General features: G+C 41.8%; 1 protein-coding gene across 1 annotated transcript in view; it reads left to right on the forward strand.

Moving 5' to 3' along the window:
• Window positions 1-18424, forward strand: part of LOC108804612 (astacin-like metalloendopeptidase) — a 47117-nt gene extending 28693 nt beyond the window's left edge. Inside the window, exons 2-9 of the mRNA XM_018576438.1 lie at window positions 8129-8182; window positions 9549-9698; window positions 11055-11172; window positions 12189-12367; window positions 12456-12537; window positions 14211-14338; window positions 15361-15476; window positions 18176-18424. Of these exons, the coding sequence (XP_018431940.1) occupies window positions 8129-8182; window positions 9549-9698; window positions 11055-11172; window positions 12189-12367; window positions 12456-12537; window positions 14211-14338; window positions 15361-15476; window positions 18176-18424 (1076 nt within the window). The remainder of the gene's footprint in view (window positions 1-8128; window positions 8183-9548; window positions 9699-11054; window positions 11173-12188; window positions 12368-12455; window positions 12538-14210; window positions 14339-15360; window positions 15477-18175) is intronic.
• The last annotated feature ends 3983 nt before the right edge of the window (window positions 18425-22407 follow it).

Consider the following 22407-nt stretch of genomic DNA (forward strand, 5'->3'; position numbering starts at 1 on the left):
GGGGGGATATTAAACCTGTGGGGCTGAAGTGGTTAATGTCTGTTGATCTGAAACAATAACAGGCAATAACTGGCTGATAACATAGAGCATACAAAATACAAGGGGGAATACATCGGGGGAATTTATCAAAACTGGAGCAGACAAAATCTGGAGCAGTAACCAATCAGCGTCTCTCTTCAGTTTGTTCCGTTAAGCTTTGAAAATGAGAGGTGGATGCTGATTGGTTGCCTTGCACAGCTGCTCCAGATTTTGGCTGCTCCAGTTTTGATAAATTCCCTTCATTCAATCTCAGCTTCTGTACAAAGGTAAATGTACTGGCTCTTTATTGAGTATACAAAGGTCATGTAGGCAAGCATGTAGGATGTAGTGTAGATGTGCCTCTCGCAATCATAGGGACATCTAGATAGGCAGAGCCAGCTGTCACTCACGCAGCTGTGTGAATCTCGACAGTAATGTCGGGATCCGCCCCGACTGCGGCGGTCTCAGTATATGTCCTCCCGTGACCCTTAAGAGAACTATGGTGAAAAACACTTACCCCATATTTCTCTTTTAAATGACATTACTAAGTGCTTATATGCTAATGTTAGGTTCTTAATTCGGTAACAGGTTCACTTGCTAGATTAAGGTTAAGGTTAAGGCTTTTCCCCATAGTTCTCCTTAGGGTAACGGGAGGACACAAACTAGCGTCCTCCCGTCACCCTAAGCTCAGTATACCGCGAGCTACAGCTCACGGTATACTGAGACGCCACAGTATACCGCGAGCACGGTATACTGAGATGCCGCAGCTGAAGCGGATCCTGACAATTATGTCTGGATCCGCCCAGCTGCGTGACTGACAGCTGGCTCTGCCTATCTAGAGGCAGAGGCAGCTGTACCTGCCCCCCTCCCCCATCCGATCCGCCAGTCAGCACTGGCGGATGGGAGCGGGGAGGGGGGAATCCAGCCCCTCCCCTGTCACGGCAGAGAGCTGTGACAGGATCGAGAGGTGAGCGAACGCCGGTATGTGTTCGCTCACTTCTCGATCTACTGAACCGACCTGTGACAGTCTCATTGCCACAGGTCGGCTAGAACTATGAGGTGAGTGAAAAGCACTCACCTCATAGTTCTCCTTTTAGTTTGCAGAATTATGTTGTAAAACAAATGGCTGTCATTGGTATTATTTGAATGTCCTGATGGGTAACATGGAGACAGTTAATCTCCCTGTTGTACATTGAAGTATCTCGGAGTCTGGAGGTCAGTCAAACAGATAAGGTGTTCTGAGATAACAGAAATGAATGTCTCCTGTATTTATTGGTGTCCTGCCTGTGAGTCTACTTAAGTGAATGCTTTAATATGTTTGGTAGAGTCCTACATGCCAACTTCCCCCAACTGGGTTAGAGCTTAAACGTCTCTTGTTGGTCAGATCCTTGGATATGCCAGTCTTGGAATTCCAGTTTTCACCAATAACACTGCTTTCTAGTTGTTACTTTTTCTTTATTACAGGTATTTATATAGCACTAACAATGTACACAGTGCTTTACATTCACTTCAGTCCCCGAGCTCAAAATCTAAGATCTATGTTTCACATACATACAGGAGCCAATTGACCTTCCAGTAAGTATATCTTTGGAGTGTGGGAGGAAACCCATGGAGGGAGTACATGAAAACTGCTTGAAGTGTCCTGACTGGGATTTGAACCAGAGACCCCGATGCTGCAAGGTAGAAGTGCTAACAACTCCACCGCAGTGTTTTTCTTTGCATCTCTTCTCTTCTAAATACATTTTCAAAACCTTCACTATGAGCAAAGATTGTTGATTACCTTATCACACACAATTATGTTGTGCAGGAGGGAGTAGCTAGACGCTGTCTAAGCAGCTAAAGTTGGCCATACATGCTTTGAATCTCCCTTGTTTAGTTCCAAGGCCTGAAAAAAAGAAATCCATCAATTCCTCCATCCATGTTAAACATGTATAGAGGAATCCCCGTTTCTGGCTACTGTAGTCTGGAACATCGGCTGCCGAATACCCAAACAGTGCCTTGATATGATTGGATAAGCAGTGCTGTTCAGCCAAAAATTTCCTGACCACCTCCATTCAATAAACAGTTGTAAAATGGAGATGGGGGGGGGGGTTAATACAAAATATTGTTTGTTTTGTTAAACAGTGTGTTTTTAGATTGCATTTTATTTGCTCGTGTGTTTTAGCAAGCAGATTTTGTAGCAGTTTTTAAGGGTTAATTAGGAATACATTGGTTTTTCCCCCTCCTGGCCTTCTGTTTAATTACTGTGTAACTGACACTATGTTTGCATATGTTTACAACTGATTGGTTTAAATGGGAGGAGGCGATACAAGTGAGTTACTGAGACCCTTACCTTGATCACAATGGATTTGATAAAGACATAAGTGGTTGAAGCACATCGTCCATCCAGATGAGTGTTTTTTTTTGTGTACCCGCCTTTCATTGTAAATGCATTGTAATGAAGGATTTTGTTTTGGTTTTGTCCAGAATAACTTGTGGTTTCGGACCTGACAATGTGGAGGGGCACACAGATCACGCACCTGGATCTATCTCCAATGGTTTGGGCAGTCATCTTAAAGAGAAACTTCACTCTCTCCTCCCATTTTTCTTTTTAATCCCCTTATAACCGGTTTGCTGGGTTATGCACAATAAACATACTCTCACCCAGCAAATCCAGCATCATCCAGTAGTGATCCATTGCTCAGCTGCAGCGCAACAGTTCCTATGTCATGGCTCATGCACATTTTTGATTAACTGACCCAAAGCCTTCTGGAATGCATGATGTGAATATCCCAATAGGCTGCAGGAGCTTGGGGGCTCACTTAGTCTAAAAACGCAGAAGTGGGGGCCGCTTGTATGAACACAAGGGATTTTTAAATATTTTGATGTATGTGTTTTTGTGAAAGGAGGGGGGAAATTCATATTAGGAAAAATAAGTGTGTAAATTAAAGGTCTGCTTTAGGTAGCAAAATACTGCAGGGGTTCTAACTCTTCTCCTCTCCATCTAATAATAATAATAATAATAAAGCTTTGGTGGATACTAGGGCCCATTCACATTGCTCAGGTCCAGTGCATCATGTCACGCATTAACTTTTGACCTTTTTTTGCATTCTCTACATCAAGCCAAAAAACACCCAGCACTTTCCCAACATTCCCGTCCCCCACACTTAACTGCAGCCACTCCTCCCCCACGGCAACCAGGAAGATATACAGGTTTTCCCAGACTTTCGGGTTGTGGGTCAGTGTACTGACGTCAGAGGAGCCGTAGGCTCCTTTTAAAACAAATGATTATCCGCGCTATAGTGCTCTCCCGAAACTCCTCAATAACACCCTATTGACAGCTGCAGAGATAAAGAGAAGTTATGTAAACTTCTCCCACAATATATTAAACAAAAGACACTGCGCTATCCCCGATCATTTCTATAAACCTCTAAGTGCATATACTTTGTGACAATTAGCTACACGCTGACACTAGTGCATGGAGTGGAGGAGACAGAGCTGCGCTCATACAAGCCGATTTTATGTTTTTACAGCGCTGAAAAACCCTTTTAAATGTAAGTGTTCTGATTTTTATGAATAAACTATCATCTAGCAGTTTTACACTATGTGCCATCTTGGTTTTCTATTTTGAGCGGATAAAGGTGCCCATACACCTTACGGATATCAGTCGATTTTTGTATGCAAGCGCGTTTCCGTCCGATATTCGTAAGGTTGATGGGCAGTGTACAACTGCAAATACTGTACAATCGATCGACTTTGGACTAAACAGCAGGTTAGAAAACTTCGGTCGATCGTACGATTTTCAGACTGCAAAGCACACCAGCCTGCAATTGCAGCCTGCAAAGCACACCACAGATCCTGCACAGCCCCCCTGAGATCCGGCAGACTGCAGGGTCTCAGGGGGTCTTTGCAGGATCTTTGGGGGGCTTTTCAGGATCTGTGGGGGGCTTTGCAAGATCCGTAGGGGGCTCTGCAGCCTGCAAAGCCCACCACAGATCCTGCACAGCCCCCCTAAGATCCGGCAGACTGCAGAGTCTCAGGGGGGTCTCTGCAGGATCTGTGGGGGGCTTTGAAGGGTCTGTAGGGGGCTCTGCAGCCTGCAAAGCCCCCCACAGATCCTGCACAGTCCCCCTGAGATCCTTCAGGGTCTCAGGGGGTCTGTGCAGGATCTGTGGGTTGCTTTGCAGGATCTGTGGGGGGCTTTGCAGGATCCGTAGGGTGCTTTGCCCACCATAGACCTCACAGAGCTCACCACAGAAACTTATATAACTCAAAAACCTATATAACTGAGCCCTGAAGGAACTGCCCTATTCACACTTTTGCGGTTGCTGATTGGCTGAACACTATTAGGATTCCCTACAAAAAGCCCAGAGACTGGGACAAGTTACATCACAGAAGCTTCATACCTGAGACCCTCCAGTACCATGAATGGGAGAATTGCTCTCTGCCTCTTGGCCTGCTGTGCGGGCTTCATAGCATGTGCCCCTCTAAAGGTAAGAATTAACAATAGCATCATAAAGTAATATGCTGATTATATAAGAGGATATGTAAGATTCCTTCTTTTCTATAAGAATACTCAACCTGGGGGAATCTGAGTAGGAGCCAAAAGCCATTTTTTAAATGTCTTTTTTTTTTAGGTTTTGTATATTTGGGAAGAATTTGAGCTCCTTTTTTGTTTTTGTTTCTGCATGTGGGGTCTTGTTAGAGAAATTTATAATCACTTCTGACCTGCTGACATAACCAGACAGCAAGTAAAGAAACATCTACAACAGGGACACAAACAGACATACAAAATTTGACATGGACTCAAGGCTTCTCCCTACTCTAATATTTTTAACTAAGAAAATCATTTTATTTTTGTCCGAGTTGCTGTTGGAGCATTTCTTTCACTTTCTTGTCTGATAAATCATTGTTAGTAGAACATAAAGTGAGGGAAAATCTATCCAAAGGTGCCCCGGATAAGCGTAAGAAGCTGATGTGGAGGCAACCCTTCTCCGCTCTATCCAAAACCATGCACAAAAAGTTTTGCTTGGACATACACTTTAACCGTGTATTCAGTTTATACCCATTAGGGTAGGCTTGTGCACTTATCTCAAGAAGATCATAGAATTGGCTTGTGACTAGGGATGCACTGATACCGTATCAGTATCGGTGCTGATACTGCCCATTTTCACGAATACTCGTACTTATGAAAGTGCCCCGATAAGAAGCCTGTGTGAGCGTAACGCGTAGGGGACTCATCAATTAGTAATATACCTGCAATAGAACTGTATCAAATATGAATATCTATATATGAATGTACAAAGAAATGTATGTAATGTGGTTTGCAAATATACATATCAGCATTTGTCTGAGACTTAGAGGCATGATATTCTGAGAAACACAGGAGTATCACTACAAGGGAAGTCAAGATTAATTTTTTATTGATATGCATGGAAAATAATAACTTTTTATATATCTAACAAAAATCGAAATAAATATTTCTTAACCATTTACATCGGAGTCCTTTCTAAACACACTCCATCACAATAGAAATATTGTTAATGCTTGTTAAACTCAATAATTAGGAGGTGTGGACTCAGATCGCCTGAGGTGAGTTCTGGGAAGTGCCATTACTGGATTAACATTTTTTAAATGAGGCAGCTGCCTGAGGTCTCTTACTTGCTGGGGACCTCGGCACATCTCTTCCTTCCTGATACCACGCCACCCGCACCCGCGTGCGAGACCATCTGGACTCCCCCTGAGACCCCACACAGCCCTCCTGAGACTCTGCACAGCCCCCTGAGACCCTAGAGACATGAGGCTGCCACTCTGGAGCAACACAGAGTATGTAGCTTCATATTTTTTTGCATTGTTGTATAATGCATTACTGGGATAGCTGCAGCTCTAATTTGTAGTTCTCTATAGCTGGTGGTATTCTGCATTGCTGTATAATGCATTACTGGGATTGTAGTCCTCTATAGCTGGTATTATTATGCATTGCTGTATAATGCATTACTGGGATTGTAGTCCTCTATAGCTGGTGTTATTCTGCATTGCTGTATAATGCATTACTGGGATTGTAGTCATCTATTGCTGGTATTATTCTGCATTGCTGTTTAATGTAATGCTGGGATTTGTAGTCCCTCTACAGCTTGGAGCCAGTGGCAGAACTAGCTCTGACCGGGCCCTGGTGCTCCACCACTTTCCTAAAATAATTAGTCTGTATTGTTTTGGAGAAACTGTTACATGACACAAAAAAAAGTACATTTGGTAATTGGTATCAGCGAGTACTTGAGGAAACGTATTGGTACTTGTACTCTGGGAAAAAATGGTTGGGTGCATCCCTACTAATAGCCTGTGGCTAGCTGCAGCCTTCTTCTGGAAAGTAAAAGTTAAATGTAATTTTTTTTGCTGTTTTTATTTTATAGATGAATCCCATTATTAATCCATCGCCCCCACCTACACGTAAGTGTGGTTTTTCTGTGTGTGTGTGTGTGTGTGTGGTTTTTTGTTTTTTTTTTGCACACTTGGCAATCCAGGGACACACAGCGTTTGCCGCCTGGCCCTATTGATTTAAATGGGGTTATATCCGCGCAGCAATCGCTGAAAAAGGGTAGATGTACCTTTTTCAGTGGTGCGCACCTTGCGTTTTTTCTGCTGAGATTGTTCTCGATTGCACATGCGGAATTGCGGTGGAAAACCGCATGATTTGCCAGCCATTATTGGAGTACCATTAGAAATGAATGGCACAGCAAGAGTGATCAGCGGTTGTGCGCAATTTCCTGCACGATCGCCATGCCATCTTTTCTGATAACTCTATACAAAAACGGTATCTTTTTAAAAAAAAGGCTCCACCTTTTATTATTGTAAAGCAATCCTTGAACCCAGGTCAGGGACTTTTCCATCAGTCTGCTGCAGGCAAGAGGAAGCATTTCCTCAGTCTCCTCCAGTGATCAGACTGCAACATTGTAGCTTTGTCTACAGGAAGTGCAACATTGTCTACAAAATGTGCACAGTGTAGGGAGGAATGAAATAGATTCAGTTCTATTAGTAAAGCTAAACTCCAGGCAGATATAAAAGACACATTATTTCAGCTCTGTATTCATTAAAACCTTGCATGAACAGTGCAGCTCAGACTGGGAGAGGGAGAAGTAGCACAAGGAGCCAATCCATTGTGTTATCAAGCAACATGCTGATAAGAGGAGAGAGCAGAGTAACAGATGAGCTCATCAGTCTCCTGTTTCTCTGTTGTTTCTTCTTTCAATGTTCAATCTCATGGTGGGGATGGGACCAGACCTGTGAGTGTTACTAGACTTTAGCTAAGATAGATCAGGTCTCCTCCCAGGGGCATCCCGAGGCAGGGTGTCACCCTGCCATGTCATCATTGCGCGTGACGTCACCTTGTGCATGTGGGCGATGAAATCATCGTGTATGAGCGGCAATCAGATTGACTCCTGCCATCTTGGTGATAGACACTGGCAGAGATGGGAGGGGACGTTCACCCAGTGGGATGAGGTATGCCACCGGGTCTCCTCCTCTCTCCTGACACTGTCAGGCTCTCGGTCCATGACCGAGTGCCCGACTGTTTAGAGGGGGGGCACACCAAAATGACTGTCAGTCATTTTGGTGTCACCCCTGCAATGGTGTCACCTCGATGTGGGCCGCACCCCCCAGCACCCCACTTGTGACACCACTTTCTCCTCCCCTGCCACACAGGGCTGTGCTATGTGCTAGAGCTGTATATATTTCAGGGCTGGAAAGACAGAAATACAAATCTGTCTTTCCAGGTAAAACAGATGCCTTAGAGCTATTTCCTCTGTGTATCTAGCTGCTTTTCTGGATTTAATCTTTTTGGCTAATTTCAGTGTGTATAGGTTGAAGGGGGTTAGAACCTCTGTTAGCTTTCCGTTGCTGCCCTGTGTGGGGAGATTCCTTCTTATTCTGGTATAAATGATGGGTATCAGATAAACATGTGCTAGCCTGTAAGATCATGGACATTGAAAAACTTTCTGATGCTGTTGTTGGGGGGAATGGAGTACAGTGGTGTAGCACAGACCAAAGAACTCGAACCAAAACTATAGTTGTGACTTGCGTAATATTATTAAAGTTTAGAAAGCTTTTTTTTAATGCTTAATGTTTCCTCTTTCAGAAAGGGAGTTGGACCGATCTGTTGTTTACGCGCTCATTCTTCAGGTCAACAAAGGTAAAATTTTCTTTATGTTTTTGATCAGTTCATTATATAGATCTTACATAATTTGTATTTGAAAAAATGTGCAGGTGTCTCCCCATCCATCGCATTTAGGGAGATCTCTGCCAATCTATGGTCAGCCTTATGGCTTTTCTCCCTCTGGTCTGACTGAATAAAAACCACGTATTTTTGTCGGGTCAAAGTATTTCTCTGGGGAAATACTTGGAGAAAGAGCCCTTCAGATCCATCTTGTGTAGCACTGAACTGGACTGTGCTAGAGCTTAGTAAACTCTGGATTTGTTAAGTACTCGCTTTTTATTCCCTTTTATTTATTGTTATCTCTGTCTCTCTTTGTTAATATCTTTTTCTGTATATTTTTCCTGCACTGTTTTTCTTTTATTAAAGATCAAACTTAAAAATTGTTAAGCTTATATCTCCACTCTAAATAAGAACTTAAAGTATCCTTGTCTCTGTGGAGAATGTTACTGTATAGTGAGATCCGTCATATTCCTGTCTGAGAGGTCAGCTGTATTATAGGCTTTGTTTAAATTTTTGAATTCTCACAGCATTTGCTGAGAACGGTGCGTGTTTCCAACAGAAGTAATATATCAAGAAGCGCCAGAGGTTGTCATATATAGTCTCTTAAACAGAGTTAATGTATTGGCATCTATGCAGGAGGCAGCCCCAATGCAGTCAGGGAGACTGAAGACACTGTAAGACAAAACAAGAGAGGGGCGCCTTTTCCTAGTGCAGATCAGTTTTTATTTTTCATGCGTCCTATGTCCTGACGAAGGGGGCGTGCCCCGGAAACGCGTCGACACTCTTGCACACCGATCTGCACATAGGACGCACCTGCCAGACTGTTACTGCTACTATTCTGGTTCGGTCTCCACACTGTTCTTAATGCTTGTGAATTTCCACTTTTGATAGTATCCATTTACTTACCCATCCTCATTTTAATTGAAAAATAAAAACTGATCTGCACTAGGAAAAGGCGCCCCTCTCTTGTTTTGTCTTACGGTGCGTGTTTCCGTTAAAACATGTGGTGGCAGCTACTGTTTTGTGTGTAAAACTGGAGTTAACCAACCCTAGTGATGATCGCTCTGTCTGCTGGCCTGAGATTTTTGCAAGCTGGGAAATCTCTGTGCAGGGTGAGGTTGGGAGTGGCACCGCCACGTTCCTTGATAGGTTCGGAGCTGCATATAGTCGTGTGTTGGTGACATCCATCACAATGAGCACTTGTAAAAAAAATGGCGATATGGTACAGTAAGCATGTAAACTGTGTAATCTACATAAATGGTCGGGTGAGTGCTGAAAACACTACAGTTTTACTATTCAAAGGCCTGCAATTAAATAAAAAAAATACTGTTTGTCTTCCCAGATTATAGCAGTGAAGTCAACAGGGTGACTCAAGGTGACATCCTCTTGAAAAGGATCTCGCGAGTAGCTACCAGCTGCACGTCCTGTCTCTGGCCCATAGCTTCAGATGGCACTGTTCGTGTGCCGTTTATCCTTAATAATGCAGGCTATTGTAAGTACTTGTATTATGTGTTTTTTTTTTCTTGCTGGAAATGTAAATTTTACGGTCAGGGCTAAACAATTTTAAAAGTACAAAATAGATATAACAGAGACCCTTTTCTGAAGCAGAGCATTACAATAAGAGAGGGGCAAGACCTTCACATGCATGGGTTGGTGGCAGTGACTCCTGCCCCACTTATTGCAAGGCTCTGCTTGAGTGGAATCAATCAGAGGCAAGTGTCTAAAAGCAAACTGATATAACATTAACAGGGCTATTCACAAAAGCGGGAAGAGTTTGGAAAAGGCAGGAGCTTTCAACAATCTAGGGTTGTCCTAGAACTTTCCAGTTCAGCTATGTTGTATAGCTGAACTGGAAAGTGAGCTGAATTGTTGAATTTTTCCAAATTGGCTATTTTGGCCTAGATTATTCACTTCTCTTGCCTTCTCTCTTGCCTTCTCTCTTCACCCTTTTGTGAATAGCCTGGTAAGTTACATAAGTGCGCATGTGTGGCATAGATTGAACAATTAGTTCTCTTATAGTAGATTTGTATGTTTTTTCTTTCATATGGTCAGAACTGTGTCCAGTAACTATAAAATAAATGTAGCAAATTTTAATATTTGTTCCTTCTGAGCCACCAGATGGAGCTGTAATCGTATTTTCACATGTTTGGTTCGGCTTTTCTGAAAAACCCTATTGTTTACAGAACTCAACAGCTCAAACCAAAAAGGTCAAAAGTAATCCAATTAAAAATGTATTTACGTATAACTGTTTTAGCCTTTTTGTATATTATAGGCGGGCATTCCTCTCCCCAGGTGGCCTTAGATGCCATACTGGTGGTGGATGGGCCTGGAAAAATGCTGTAACTATTCTTCCAAAATCAGCCTTTACCATCCTAGGTCGCCAGAACAGATATTGCTTAGTCCAGCTTATTTGATTGAGGTAGACTGATACTTCAGAGCCAGAAAAATAGAATGCTGTTCGAGTAACATAGAAGTTATTAAAGTATTTGTCTGAGAAAGCAGTTTGTCAAAAAATGCATCAGTATGGCAATTCTGTGTCCTGGGTGATTTTAGGACTGTTTAAGCAATATACCAGTGGATGTATAATACGTCAAGACCTGTATGGAAGGTAAATTGACAGAAATATAAATACATAATCTAGTACTTGATATGGTTCTGTGGTTTTCAATATGAAATCAAATTCTGAAATACTTCTTTGTATATGAGGTTATTGTACAACTTCTCATTAGGTAATGGAATTAATTTGGTCTAATTATTTTAGTGACAATTTAAGTAGTTGCTTTTTTTGATGGAACAAAAGGTTTTTGTTTTTTTTAAATATAATTTTGCATATTTCTGTTTCATTTAGCGAACAGCGACTTGGCCCTAATCCGCAATGCCATGCAAGAATATGAAGCGCTGACCTGTGCGCGGTTCGTCAGTCGTACCACAGAGAGCAGCTACCTCAACATTACATCTTCAGGAGGGTAGGTATCTTCACCGATGGGTGCTACAAGATTTAACTGGCATAGGAGAAAACACAAAGGACTCGGAAACCATAGGAAGTAGAAACTGTTCTCCCTCCCCCCCCCTCCCTGCACCTTACCAGGCCACGTGCATTGGGAGGGTGTCCCCGTGCCGATGGGGACAAGGGCCTCTTCCTCACAATCCTGACCCGGTGGTTGTAGGGGTCTGCGGGCAAGGGGGCTTATTTGATTGGGGTACCCCTTTAAATAAGGGGGTACCCAGATGCCGCCCTCCCCCCTTGTGAATGAGTAAGGGGTACTTGTACCCCTACCCATTCACTAAAGGGTTAAATCAAATAGTTAGTAAAAAGTCCAGACTTTTAGATAAAATCCTTTAATTGAAAAAAAACAAAGACTCACGACGACCACCCGAACCCGGCGAAAACTCGCCGCAAAATGACATTCAGCCCGAATGTCAACAGATGGGCGGAGCGAGCCATGGCGTCACGGCTTGCTCCGCCCATTTGACATTCTCAGCCGTCAAATACTACATAGCATTCGGAAATTCGGGTCTGTGAGCCGAGGTGTCATATGAAAAGTATTATGACACCTCGGCTCAAAGACCCGAATAGCATTCGGGAACTCACGAATAGCACTCGGGAGTTCCCGAATGCTATGTAGTATCTGACGGCTGAGAATGTGAAATGGGCGGAGCGAGCCATGACGTCACGGCTCGCTCCGCCCCTTTTGTTGACATTCGGGCAGAATGTCATTTTCCGGAGAGTTTTCTTCCGGTTCGGGTGGTTGTCGGGTTCGGGTGGTCGTCGTGCGGCTAATCTAATTGGAGGATAGCCATGACAGCCATGAAACTAGCATTGAGATTACAATAAGAATAAAGTACTGTTGCCGATTTGGCAATAAACATCGGCTCCCAATTTAAGGAGACCACAAAGGGTGCAGATCTACCATGCTTGTACAAAAGCACATTATTTCTACTTCCTTCATAGTGTGTTGATTTTATGCTTCTATTCCTCTAGTTGTTTTTCTTTCGTTGGACGAACTGGGGGTGCTCAAATACTTCAACTGTACTCATCCGGCTGTATGAAGCGTGGCATTATACAACACGAGCTACAACATGCTCTGGGATTTTACCATGAAATTACCCGAAGTGACAAAGATAGCTATATTATCATCAGGGATGAGTTCATCATTCCAGGTACTGAACACCTTAATAAACACTGTCATCTTCCTTCGTGTAATCTAGCACTAAGATAAAAATTCTTTTTTTTTTTGTTCCTCTACAGAATATCTTAACAGCTTTCACAAGTTAGAAGGAAATACCTTGGGCTTGCCATATGACTACAACTCCGTTATGCACTATGACAGGTGAGTTAACATTTACTTGTCACAAAACTAATGCAACAGCTGTTAGTCAACAGGAAACCATGCTTCCTACCCTGCTCATAACACGGCTGTTGTCCTATCTCCACCTTGCGCATCATCACAGTAGTTTTTGACAAGGGGTAAAATTAATTGCCATATCAATAAAAAAAAATACCTAGCACTAGATCCAGCTGTGGACAGTGAAGAAGAAGCAGCAGACTGATTGCCTCACCTATCTGTCACTGCTCTCCTGTCCCTTGTCAGCCCATAAGCACTTTATCACAAGTAACAGGTTCCTTGTGCTGCATCAACTTCCCCAGTGTGCTGTACTGGGACTACAAAAAGGCTGATACAAATTAAATTCAGCTTGTTAAATTTGAGAGGCAACATTTTTTTTTTTTGTTGCCTTTAGGAAAGCATAATTTCTATTTCTGACAATAGACAACTTGAGCAGCTTGTCAATATCAAGAAAACATAATAGGGTCAATTCACAAAGAGAAACGTTATTAGTTTCCTTCAGTTGTTAAATTACCGCCCCTTATTTAACGTTAGCAAACATGGTATTCACGAAAGCTATAATCGTTATTCAACATGGTCGTTATGGTTTTCTACTGACTCGTTATCCAATCGTTATGCTAATGTTTTAAACGTAATAATAACGTCTATGATCGTAAAATAACGTTTGAGAGATGCATTCTGGGAGCAGAAGGGGAGGAGAACAGTGCTTCTTACAGAGAAATGAATCATGGGAGATGTTAAACGGAATTTAGCTATCACCTGGGTTTCAGAAAAGTAATCCAAAATAGTGCGAGAACGGAATACACGTTTATAAATCAGAACAACATACTGATGTGTTCTTCTTCGGCTCTGGATAGTTTTAAGTTCAAATAGAGCACACCCAAATGGTTCCATCTTGCCCCAAACTACCAAACACTTTCACTACAAAACTGAAGAACTGAATTTTTGTCGCCAAAAGCTTCCTCTAACAAAGAAATACCGCCAGGGAAATGTCATAACGACACCCTGAGGGTGGTGCTTATGTAACGATTGCTTAACGATCGATATCTGGCAAAAAAATCTTTGTGAATTGCACTTCTGTACATATTTAACGATTTGACTTGTTAAAACAACGATCGAAACGTTTAATAACGATCCACACCTTAAAATATCGGTTCCGTGTAGTGAGACGTTATTTGATGATTTTTCAAAGCGTTAAATCGTTTGGTGAATTGAACTAGCTTCAATATCGTGCAAAATCGTTAAAATAACGAGCGGTATCTGGAAAAAAAGCTTTGTGAATTGACCCCAATGTCTAAACATTCATCCTATGCTATCTTGCTCCAAATACACTTCAAACTGCCTTTCTAGCAGGAGGAGTTGCTTGTGCTTTTGTGGCCTGTACACATTACTTTGCAAAAGAGCGGTCAAGCAGTCCCTGGGAAAACATCTGGGGAAAATCTAAAGCATTGCCTTTTGGCTGAATCTGTGACCTAATTGCCTATACAATAGTACAATGTAAAGAGGGGGTTTAAACATAATAAATCACAATATATATATATTTCCTGTAAGTTTCTTCAGAAGCATTGACAGATGGGAGTGATCAAATTTACCATGCACTTATGTATTGCATAGTATATTGGCACTATAGAATTTTTTTTTTAAACTCTCCTTTTAAGGTACGCGTACACCACGAATGACAGTGAGCCCACCATCGTACCTACTCCTGATCCGAATGTACCTGTTGGACAAAGATATGGATTGAGTGATCTGGATGTCCAAAAAATTAACAAACTCTATAAATGCAGTGAGTATGGTTAACGGCATAGATAAGTGTCTGTCTCTGGTCTAATTATAAGTGAGAGATTCTTTTTCCCCCACACTTGTATTATGATTTATGTTGGAACAGACTTTTGCATTTATTTTGGCGGGATTATGATGTCGTTGTGATATCACAGGGGTTGGAATACATTGATGGCTTCACTGTTTTTATAGTAGGCTCACTTTTACATTCATTGTCACTGTTGCCCTGAGAAAGGGAACCTGAGCTGATTTATTTAACACATTTGGAGTGCAGGTGACTTCTTTAACTTCTTTTATTTGTCATTGGCACTACTAGAACCACTGTACCAAGGTCATTACGACTATAAGAAGTGCAGCTTAGAACTATGATTTCTGCATGCATCTAGTCTACTTATTACACTTGTAAAGTGGCATTAAACTAAAATGCATCTTAACTGCTGGTACAAATCTTGGCAAATGTCTTTGCAAAACATTCTAGCATGTGGATGCTTTGTTGTGATGGAATAAAAATGACCATAAACTTAGTGACAGGGCCTCAACAAATTTACAATGGCAGTACCCTGTGAAGAAAACAGCATATTTACTTGCCTGGTGGCCTGTCTGAAATTGTGCTCTGTATTCACTCCTCCCACCGATCCTATTCCGTACATCCAGGTGGTTGCCGTGGTTCTTCTGCTGGTGCCTAGTCATTGCAGGACACATTTACAGGGTATTGTAATTTTGCCTACCTCCTGACAGGGCTACTTTCAGAAGACAGTTAGTGTCCTTATGTTCACCGGAGTGAAAATTGACACATGTGGAAATTGAGATATTTTGTTGAATGTAAATGAAATGTATTTGTGTCAATGGGGAGCAAATTTAAGATGGTTTTAGTGGCATTTAATAGTGCAATGGGCTTTACGTGGTTCCTGAGAGTTAGGGAAGCTCCTTTAACCTATATATTGTTTGTGTGTGTCGTTTTTGTTTTCCTTTTTCCCCCCATCTGATTATGGAACTTCTTATGTATTTTATGTGCCATCTTCTTAGATGTGTGCAGTACCTTGTTGAATGAAGAAAGTGGAACCTTCTCTTCAACCAGCTTTGCCACTGGATATCCCAACAACATGATCTGTGTTTGGCTGATCCGTGTTCCTAATGGACAGGTAAATCACTAAAATCTTAATTAAATGTTAAATCATGGCTGTTGCAGAGGACCATTTTACCTATGGTCTGGTCCATGTTTGAAAAGTAACCCCCTGTACAAAATACTGGTGTCTTTCTTCCATTTCCTGCATTGACACCATCCAAAATGACCTGCAATCCATATTAGAGTTAACACCCTTTACAGTCAGAAAGGTCCTAAGTTACATTGATGTCCCAGCCAAGCGACCCTAATTTTTGCACTGGGATTGTAATGTGTGCTTTTTACTGATTGAAAGCTCACTTGTATAATCCTAAGGGCCAATCCCCACTAGAGGCATGTGTTTTAGCATGTGCTTCTTATATTTTTAGACACATTTGTTCCTTATAAAGGAACCTATTCAGGTGGCTGGTGTAAAAAAATAAATTCCAAATGGTGCTCTACAAAAATGCAACATGTTGTACATTTTCATTGGTAACATTTCCTGCTGTAAGCAATAGCTTTTCTCATGTCTGTGCAAATTTAGTTGTGCCAGAAAACCCAGCAAGATGCATGACAATGTAATCAGTGCAAATGGATATGGATATGATATGTAGTCATGCCTGCGTGGTCCTGAAATGTTGCACTTCTATGTCATATTTCCATAAAGAAAAAAACCTGCAAGTTTGCAAGAAGCTTGTGGGTGTATTGACAACATACATCCTTGAAATGAACATATCAGGGCAAGTATGGTAGCAATAACAGGAAAAGATTGGTCGCAAGCACCGTTCTGTGCGCTGACCAGAAAAGAGTTAGATCAGACCGTTATTTGAAAAAAGATTAAATTTTATTTAGAAAAATAAGAAAGAGTAGCATCTCTTCCAAAAATAGACATAACACACTTTAAAATCGACAACGCTGTCTCACATAAACACACATACACATATTTCGTGGGTAGTCCTTATTTCACCTTCTAACGTGAATATGTTGCTAACAGGACGCAGACAGAAAGGCCTCTCATGCGGGAAAAGTTTTAGTTCTCATTGGTATAGTCTGGTAAATGCTGACAGTAAGGATTTGGTCTCAACTATGAGTAATTTTTAAAGTTATTCGGTGGGAGGAGTTTAGAGAATCCTCGCTTTCTATGAGAACGTAAGGTATTCACATGAGTAATAGCCACATCTCGGTTTTATAATAGCTGTATCTCAGTTAGCGGTTAGTATATTTGCATTGCCGCTGAAATCGATAGTTATAGCTGATGGAACACTTTTAGTACATTATCTTGACAAATCGAATATACTGGTAAATTAATGACAGGATCTCATTTGCAGGTAAATCTTCACCATTTTAGCATTTGATTATGTTATGACCAAGTGATCCATTAGGCATAAGTTCATTTATGGGATACAGAGGAGAGAGAAATTAAGGGCTATATAAAAAACTCACGATCTTCCCGAGTTGGTAGTCAGAGGTGCCGGTTTTTTATAAGTTGCAGCTGTTTCCCATTTGAATCTGCTTTTGCGTCCGGATTCTTTTCATCCAGTATAGTTTTTTGGTCCATGGGTTCTGCTGTAGGTACTAACCGGTTTCCCCCTTCACTATGATGTTAGAGGCAAGAGGAGTTCTGGTGGGTCATGTTGAGTCGGTAATTAAAGAGGGCAAGCCGGTATAAGAAGATGTCGGCATAGTCCTCGGTGATGCGGGTTCTTCCACACGAACATAAAACGAGAAAAACCAGTGTTGGCCAATACATTTCAGTCAGATTCAGGATACCCCAGACATACCATTGGAGAGGTACCCATGGGACAGTTTGTAAGACTGTGGGGAATCTGTAGAAATGAAAACAATTGTTTGATTCCTTAAAGATATTCTAAACCCATGCTGAATAGAGCCTACCTCAATGCAAAAAAAACTATAGAGAACTATTTAAAAGCAGGATAAAAAAGGAAAATATTGAGGGTGATGTGGTATTCTCTAAAGCAGGGGTAGCCAAACTCCGGCCCTCCAGCTGTGGTGGAACTACAAATCCCATGAGGCATTGTAAGATTCTAATGGCCTGTATGGTTTCTGTAGCACATCTTTGCATGTTTTTTAATGCATTTTCATGTTTCATGCTATTTTTTTTTTTTTTATCATTTGGCCAATGATTATATCTGCTGTGACACTCATTAGGCGTACTGTTCCTTTGCGGATACTTAAGCATAAAAATGCGTCAAATGAACATACGTGCATTTTTCATGCACTTCTATTGAAGTCTGTGAGGCCAAAAAATGCTCTGTGTAGTACCAAAAGAAGCACCAGAACATTTCCAAACATTTATTGATTAATGATAGCTGAGTTGATGAAATCCCCTGTTGAGGTGGTGGGGTTTGGTAATAAATTGTGGTCAAGCCATGTCTTTATGAAGCTGGCTTTGCTTACAGTGTACAGTCCTACTGGAACAGCCAAGGGCATTCCTTAACTGTTGCTACAATGTTGGAAACACGCAACTGTCCCAATATGTCTTTGTCTGCTGTAGCTTTACTGAGAACACCTGACTACAATTCGGAGGGGTGCCCAGATACTTTTAGCCATATAGGTTTGTGTCATGGTCATGTTTCCACAAACGTTAAGCCACAAAGTGTAGATCTCTCAGTGACTGTGAAATTAATTCTACTAAGATAACACTAAGTGTATAGGCGGCATGTAGTTGCTTCTACATCCTATGCAGTCTTTCACATGTGTATCTCCTCTTCATTTTAGGTTGCCCTCACATTCAATTATTTCGATATCCAGAACACCGCTGGGTGTGTTGCTGACTACATAAGGATTTATGATGGACCCACCAGGAACTACCCCTTGTTGTTGGACAGAGCATGTGGTACAGTTCAGACTCCTACAATCATTTCCTCCACAGAACAGATGCTGATTGAATTTGTCAGTGATGGCTCTGTTCCCTCTGCGGGGTTCAAAGCTTCATATACAACAGGTAACTTCCAGTGCTCACCATAGAAGTGCTGACCTTATTTTGCCAGCAGTATTACCAAAAGGCAAAAGAAATGGAATATGGATTGAGACAGTACTTGAGCCAAGAGCTTGGTTATAGGACATATATAGAAAGAAGCTGTACATGGACTCTCAGATAGATTTATCAGATTAGAACCTCTCTCATCAGGTTTTGTTACTGGGACAGGAGGTGAGCAAATTCTCCAACAGGGACACAGATGGCAATAAAAAGCACTTAGAGGAGAGAATGATTTGAACCTCTGTCATGTCACACCCGCACATTTAGAGTATTGCTGGGATAGAAAGTGGGAGTTCCTCTTCAGTGGAGACATAGATCCTTTTCCAAGTTTTATTGCTAACTGGGTTGGGGATAGGAGTAGGAACCTCAGTGCAACGTTTAGACCAAGCTGCCCTACAAAACTTGTTGCTGTATAGTTTTAAGTGGGAGGTGCTGTAAAGGTCTTCTAGGATTCCACTGTTGAATTAGATCACCAGTATGAATGGGATAAAATTGTCATCCTGCTTATATCAGAAGAGTGAGTTTTAGAATTCCCCAACCTTCTTAGATGGTAAAATTACCATTTTGGGACCTGGGTATGTTTTAAAGAGGTATTGGGTATTTAGCACTTTATAACATGATTCATGGACTCACATTACCTGTGGACAGCCATAGAGATTTGTGGTTATTGAGGAAGGGGGATGACACCAAACAGACATGTGGCTCTGGTGGTAGGGAGCCATATAAATTTTTTTATATATACACATATACACGCTGTATAAAGATATAAACACCATGAGTGCATGTAATCTTTGAATTTTCACCTTTTTTTTTTAGCTTGATTGGTTTTTAATTGGTTATAAAACCATTTTTGCAATTCTGTTTTACAGTGTTAATCTGAAAAGAGAAGAGAAGACGTCTATCACAATTAAATCTTTATTTTTATAATGCATCTAGTAGATTTCAATAATTCAATAAAATATGTGGGAAGTAGGGATAACTGGAAACATTGATTTCACCTTTGACTATATCTTGTATGTGCATTTCAATAATATAAATAAAATGTTTAGAACCAATGTTTACCCATTTTTATTTGACATGTAAAAGTAAAGAAATGGTAGAAGGGTTGCATTGACTGCAGCAGACCTATATTTATTTATTACAGGTATTTTATATAGCGCCAACAATCTAAAATGTTTATAATATAAAGGAAGGCAATGGTGTGTCTTTAGCAGGCACACACTTAAATGTCTACTGTAACACTGCTGAAAGTCTTCTGTAATGTAACGTTTCTACTTGTACATGTTTGCTGGTCAATACTTTTATTGTATTTCATGCAGACATGTGAAAGCTTTCTCCATCGTTATAGAGGATGTCACCAGCACACTGCATTGAAGTGATCAGCAAAAGTCAATTTTAATGAAAGTGCAAGTGCTTTTGGGGCCTCACAGGGTCCCCTTCATCAGGTTCGGAATTATGATGATGATGGGCACCCTGTGAGGCCCCGAAAGCACTTGCAATCGAATGGCAATTTTTCAATAAAACTGTATGCTCATCACGGTGCCATCCGTGGCCACTACAACCACCCACCTGTATGTACAGGTCATCTACAGATCCGCTAAGGAGTGCAGCAAGATGCATCCATTTATCATATGCTTCCTCCAATGGTTTTCTGTAGATCAGGGAATATGACAAACATTTCCTAAAGCTGAACTGCAGGCAAACCGCTAAATCTCCAGGTGAACTACACGGAGAGAACCATCTTACCTGTTAAAGGATTTGCATTTGTTCATCTAGTCCTGGTTGCTAATTCTGAGTGCATCGTAAATAGTGATGGGTGAATCTGCCCAGGTTTTATTTGGTGAACTTGAAATTAGAGGTGAATCCCTTTAAAGTCTATAGGAAGGGGGTGAGGGTAACGGGGGTTGTGTTGTTAAATTCTGGCCATTTTCATTTTTAGGGATAATAGGTTAAAAAAAAAAAGCATGGGAAGCCAAGCACTGCCATGGGGGTTATGTACCCAAGCAAATTAAATTTGTTACAAATATATAATATCGTACAATGGCGGGAGAGTCTTCAAAGGCAAAATGTAAAGACATAAATCCTTGAAAGAAGAACTCTGGGCATAATAATTCTTAACCCTTGCTGTGGATCTATCTCCGCACTGCAAGGGTTAAGTGCTCCTTTTTTTCTAGTGATGAAAATAAAGTTTTACTCACCTGAATATCGCAGCCACCTGACTGCTAGACTGGCCCCTTCAGCCTCTCTCCTTCTCCCTTTAAGCGATGGTGCGTCCTCATGTCCAATACAGTGTATTGGACACAAAGACTCATAGGACCTTAGACCACCAGAATGGAGGGAGAGTGAGGCTGAAGTGAATGGTCTAGCAGCCAGCCGGTCCGAGGTTCAGGTGAGTGTAACTTTGTTATTTTTCAACCCTAGATGAAAACAAGCACTTAATCCTTGCAGTACGAAGGTAGCCCCACTGCAAGGGTTAAGAATACGTATGCCCGGAGTTCTTCTTTAAATTACACGCTCAGGCGATGCCTTAATGCTGTATGCAATGTTACAGAACAGTACTTTTTACAAACGGTCTCAGCAGCCTACACTGGCAACGCATATTTGGCTGGGGATTTAATTGTTTTCATTTACATGAAGTTTGGCTTGCATCTAGCAGCATCCTTTGCAGTTTAATTAAAGAGCTGGGTCTTTGCAACTTTCCACCTAACTTTAGCAGCGACACATCCTTTTTTATAAAATGGTAAAAAAAAAAAACAAAGCAAATTTTCCATGTTATATAAACTGTCAAAATCCCTTTCATGTTCATTTTAATACCATGACAACAAAAAGCATTGCAAGGCAGGGGCAGGTGAACATTTTCAGTTTAGAAAAAAAATGATGATTTAAATTCTTAACCCCCCCCCCCCCCTTATAAATGGTCCCATGTGTCAGAGCCCAACCCTACTGTGAATGATTGCTATCTGCCTGAACTCTGTGTGCTTGCTTGAGAACTGCCCCCAACCCATCCTACCCCAAGAGAGGTCTATGTGTGGTCTGTGTGTGTGGGTTGAATTATATCTACATGCAATCTATTGTGCTTACATATCGCCATCTGGTGGTAGCTTTATGGTAATGTAGAGATCTGTGATCAGGTAAGTAATTCAGCTTTACTCCAGTCCCCCTAGGCAAGAATGAGGACCTGACCCATGCAGCGCGGCGGCATACTTTTTTGTTCGCCCAGAGATGGGCTTTAACATGACCCATTTCATCCCCATAACCTTTCATGCAATCATAAAAATTAACCTTTAACCAAGGGGTGGGCAACTCCAGCCCTCCAGGTGTGATTTAACTACAAATCCCAATATGCCTCTGCCTCTGGGAGTGATGCCTGTAACTGTCAGTCTTGCAGTGCCTCATGGGACTTGTAGTTACACAACAGTTAGAGGGCCATAGTTGCCCACCCCTGCTTTAACCTAAAACCTTCCCTTTGCAGATCTCTATTTCTGAAAATGCTAATTGCCACGCTGTCTATGCTGATCCAATGGCTTCAGTATCCTGTGACGTAGACCAGGCACCCTGCACAAGGAGAGAGAGCAGCAGTGACTACGGATGCACCAATACTGGTATCTGTGGCGATACTGGGCATTTTCACAAGTACTCATACTCGTGAAAACACCCCGATACCGGCATTTTAAACTTTTAAACAGAAGCGGCTTCCTGAGGTCTAGCTGGAGACCTTGGCAACCTTTTTGTGAACCAGACAGCACCAGTTTACAGCGCCAACTGCACATCTACTACTCTTTTCTGGGGAACCAATCCGCCCGCACCTGCCCGCGTAATACCCTGCGGACCCCTGGTGAGATCACCCACAGCCTCCTGAGACCCTGCACAGCCATGGTAAGACCCTGCACAGCCTTCTGAGACCCTGTACAGCCTCCTCGGAGCCCCCACAGCCCTGGTGAGACCCCACACAGCCTACCTGACACCCTCC

The sequence above is a fragment of the Nanorana parkeri genome, unplaced genomic scaffold (genome assembly GCF_000935625.1).
Source record: "Nanorana parkeri isolate BGI_ZX_2015 unplaced genomic scaffold, ASM93562v1 scaffold67, whole genome shotgun sequence".
Taxonomy (NCBI): Eukaryota; Metazoa; Chordata; class Amphibia; order Anura; family Dicroglossidae; genus Nanorana; species Nanorana parkeri.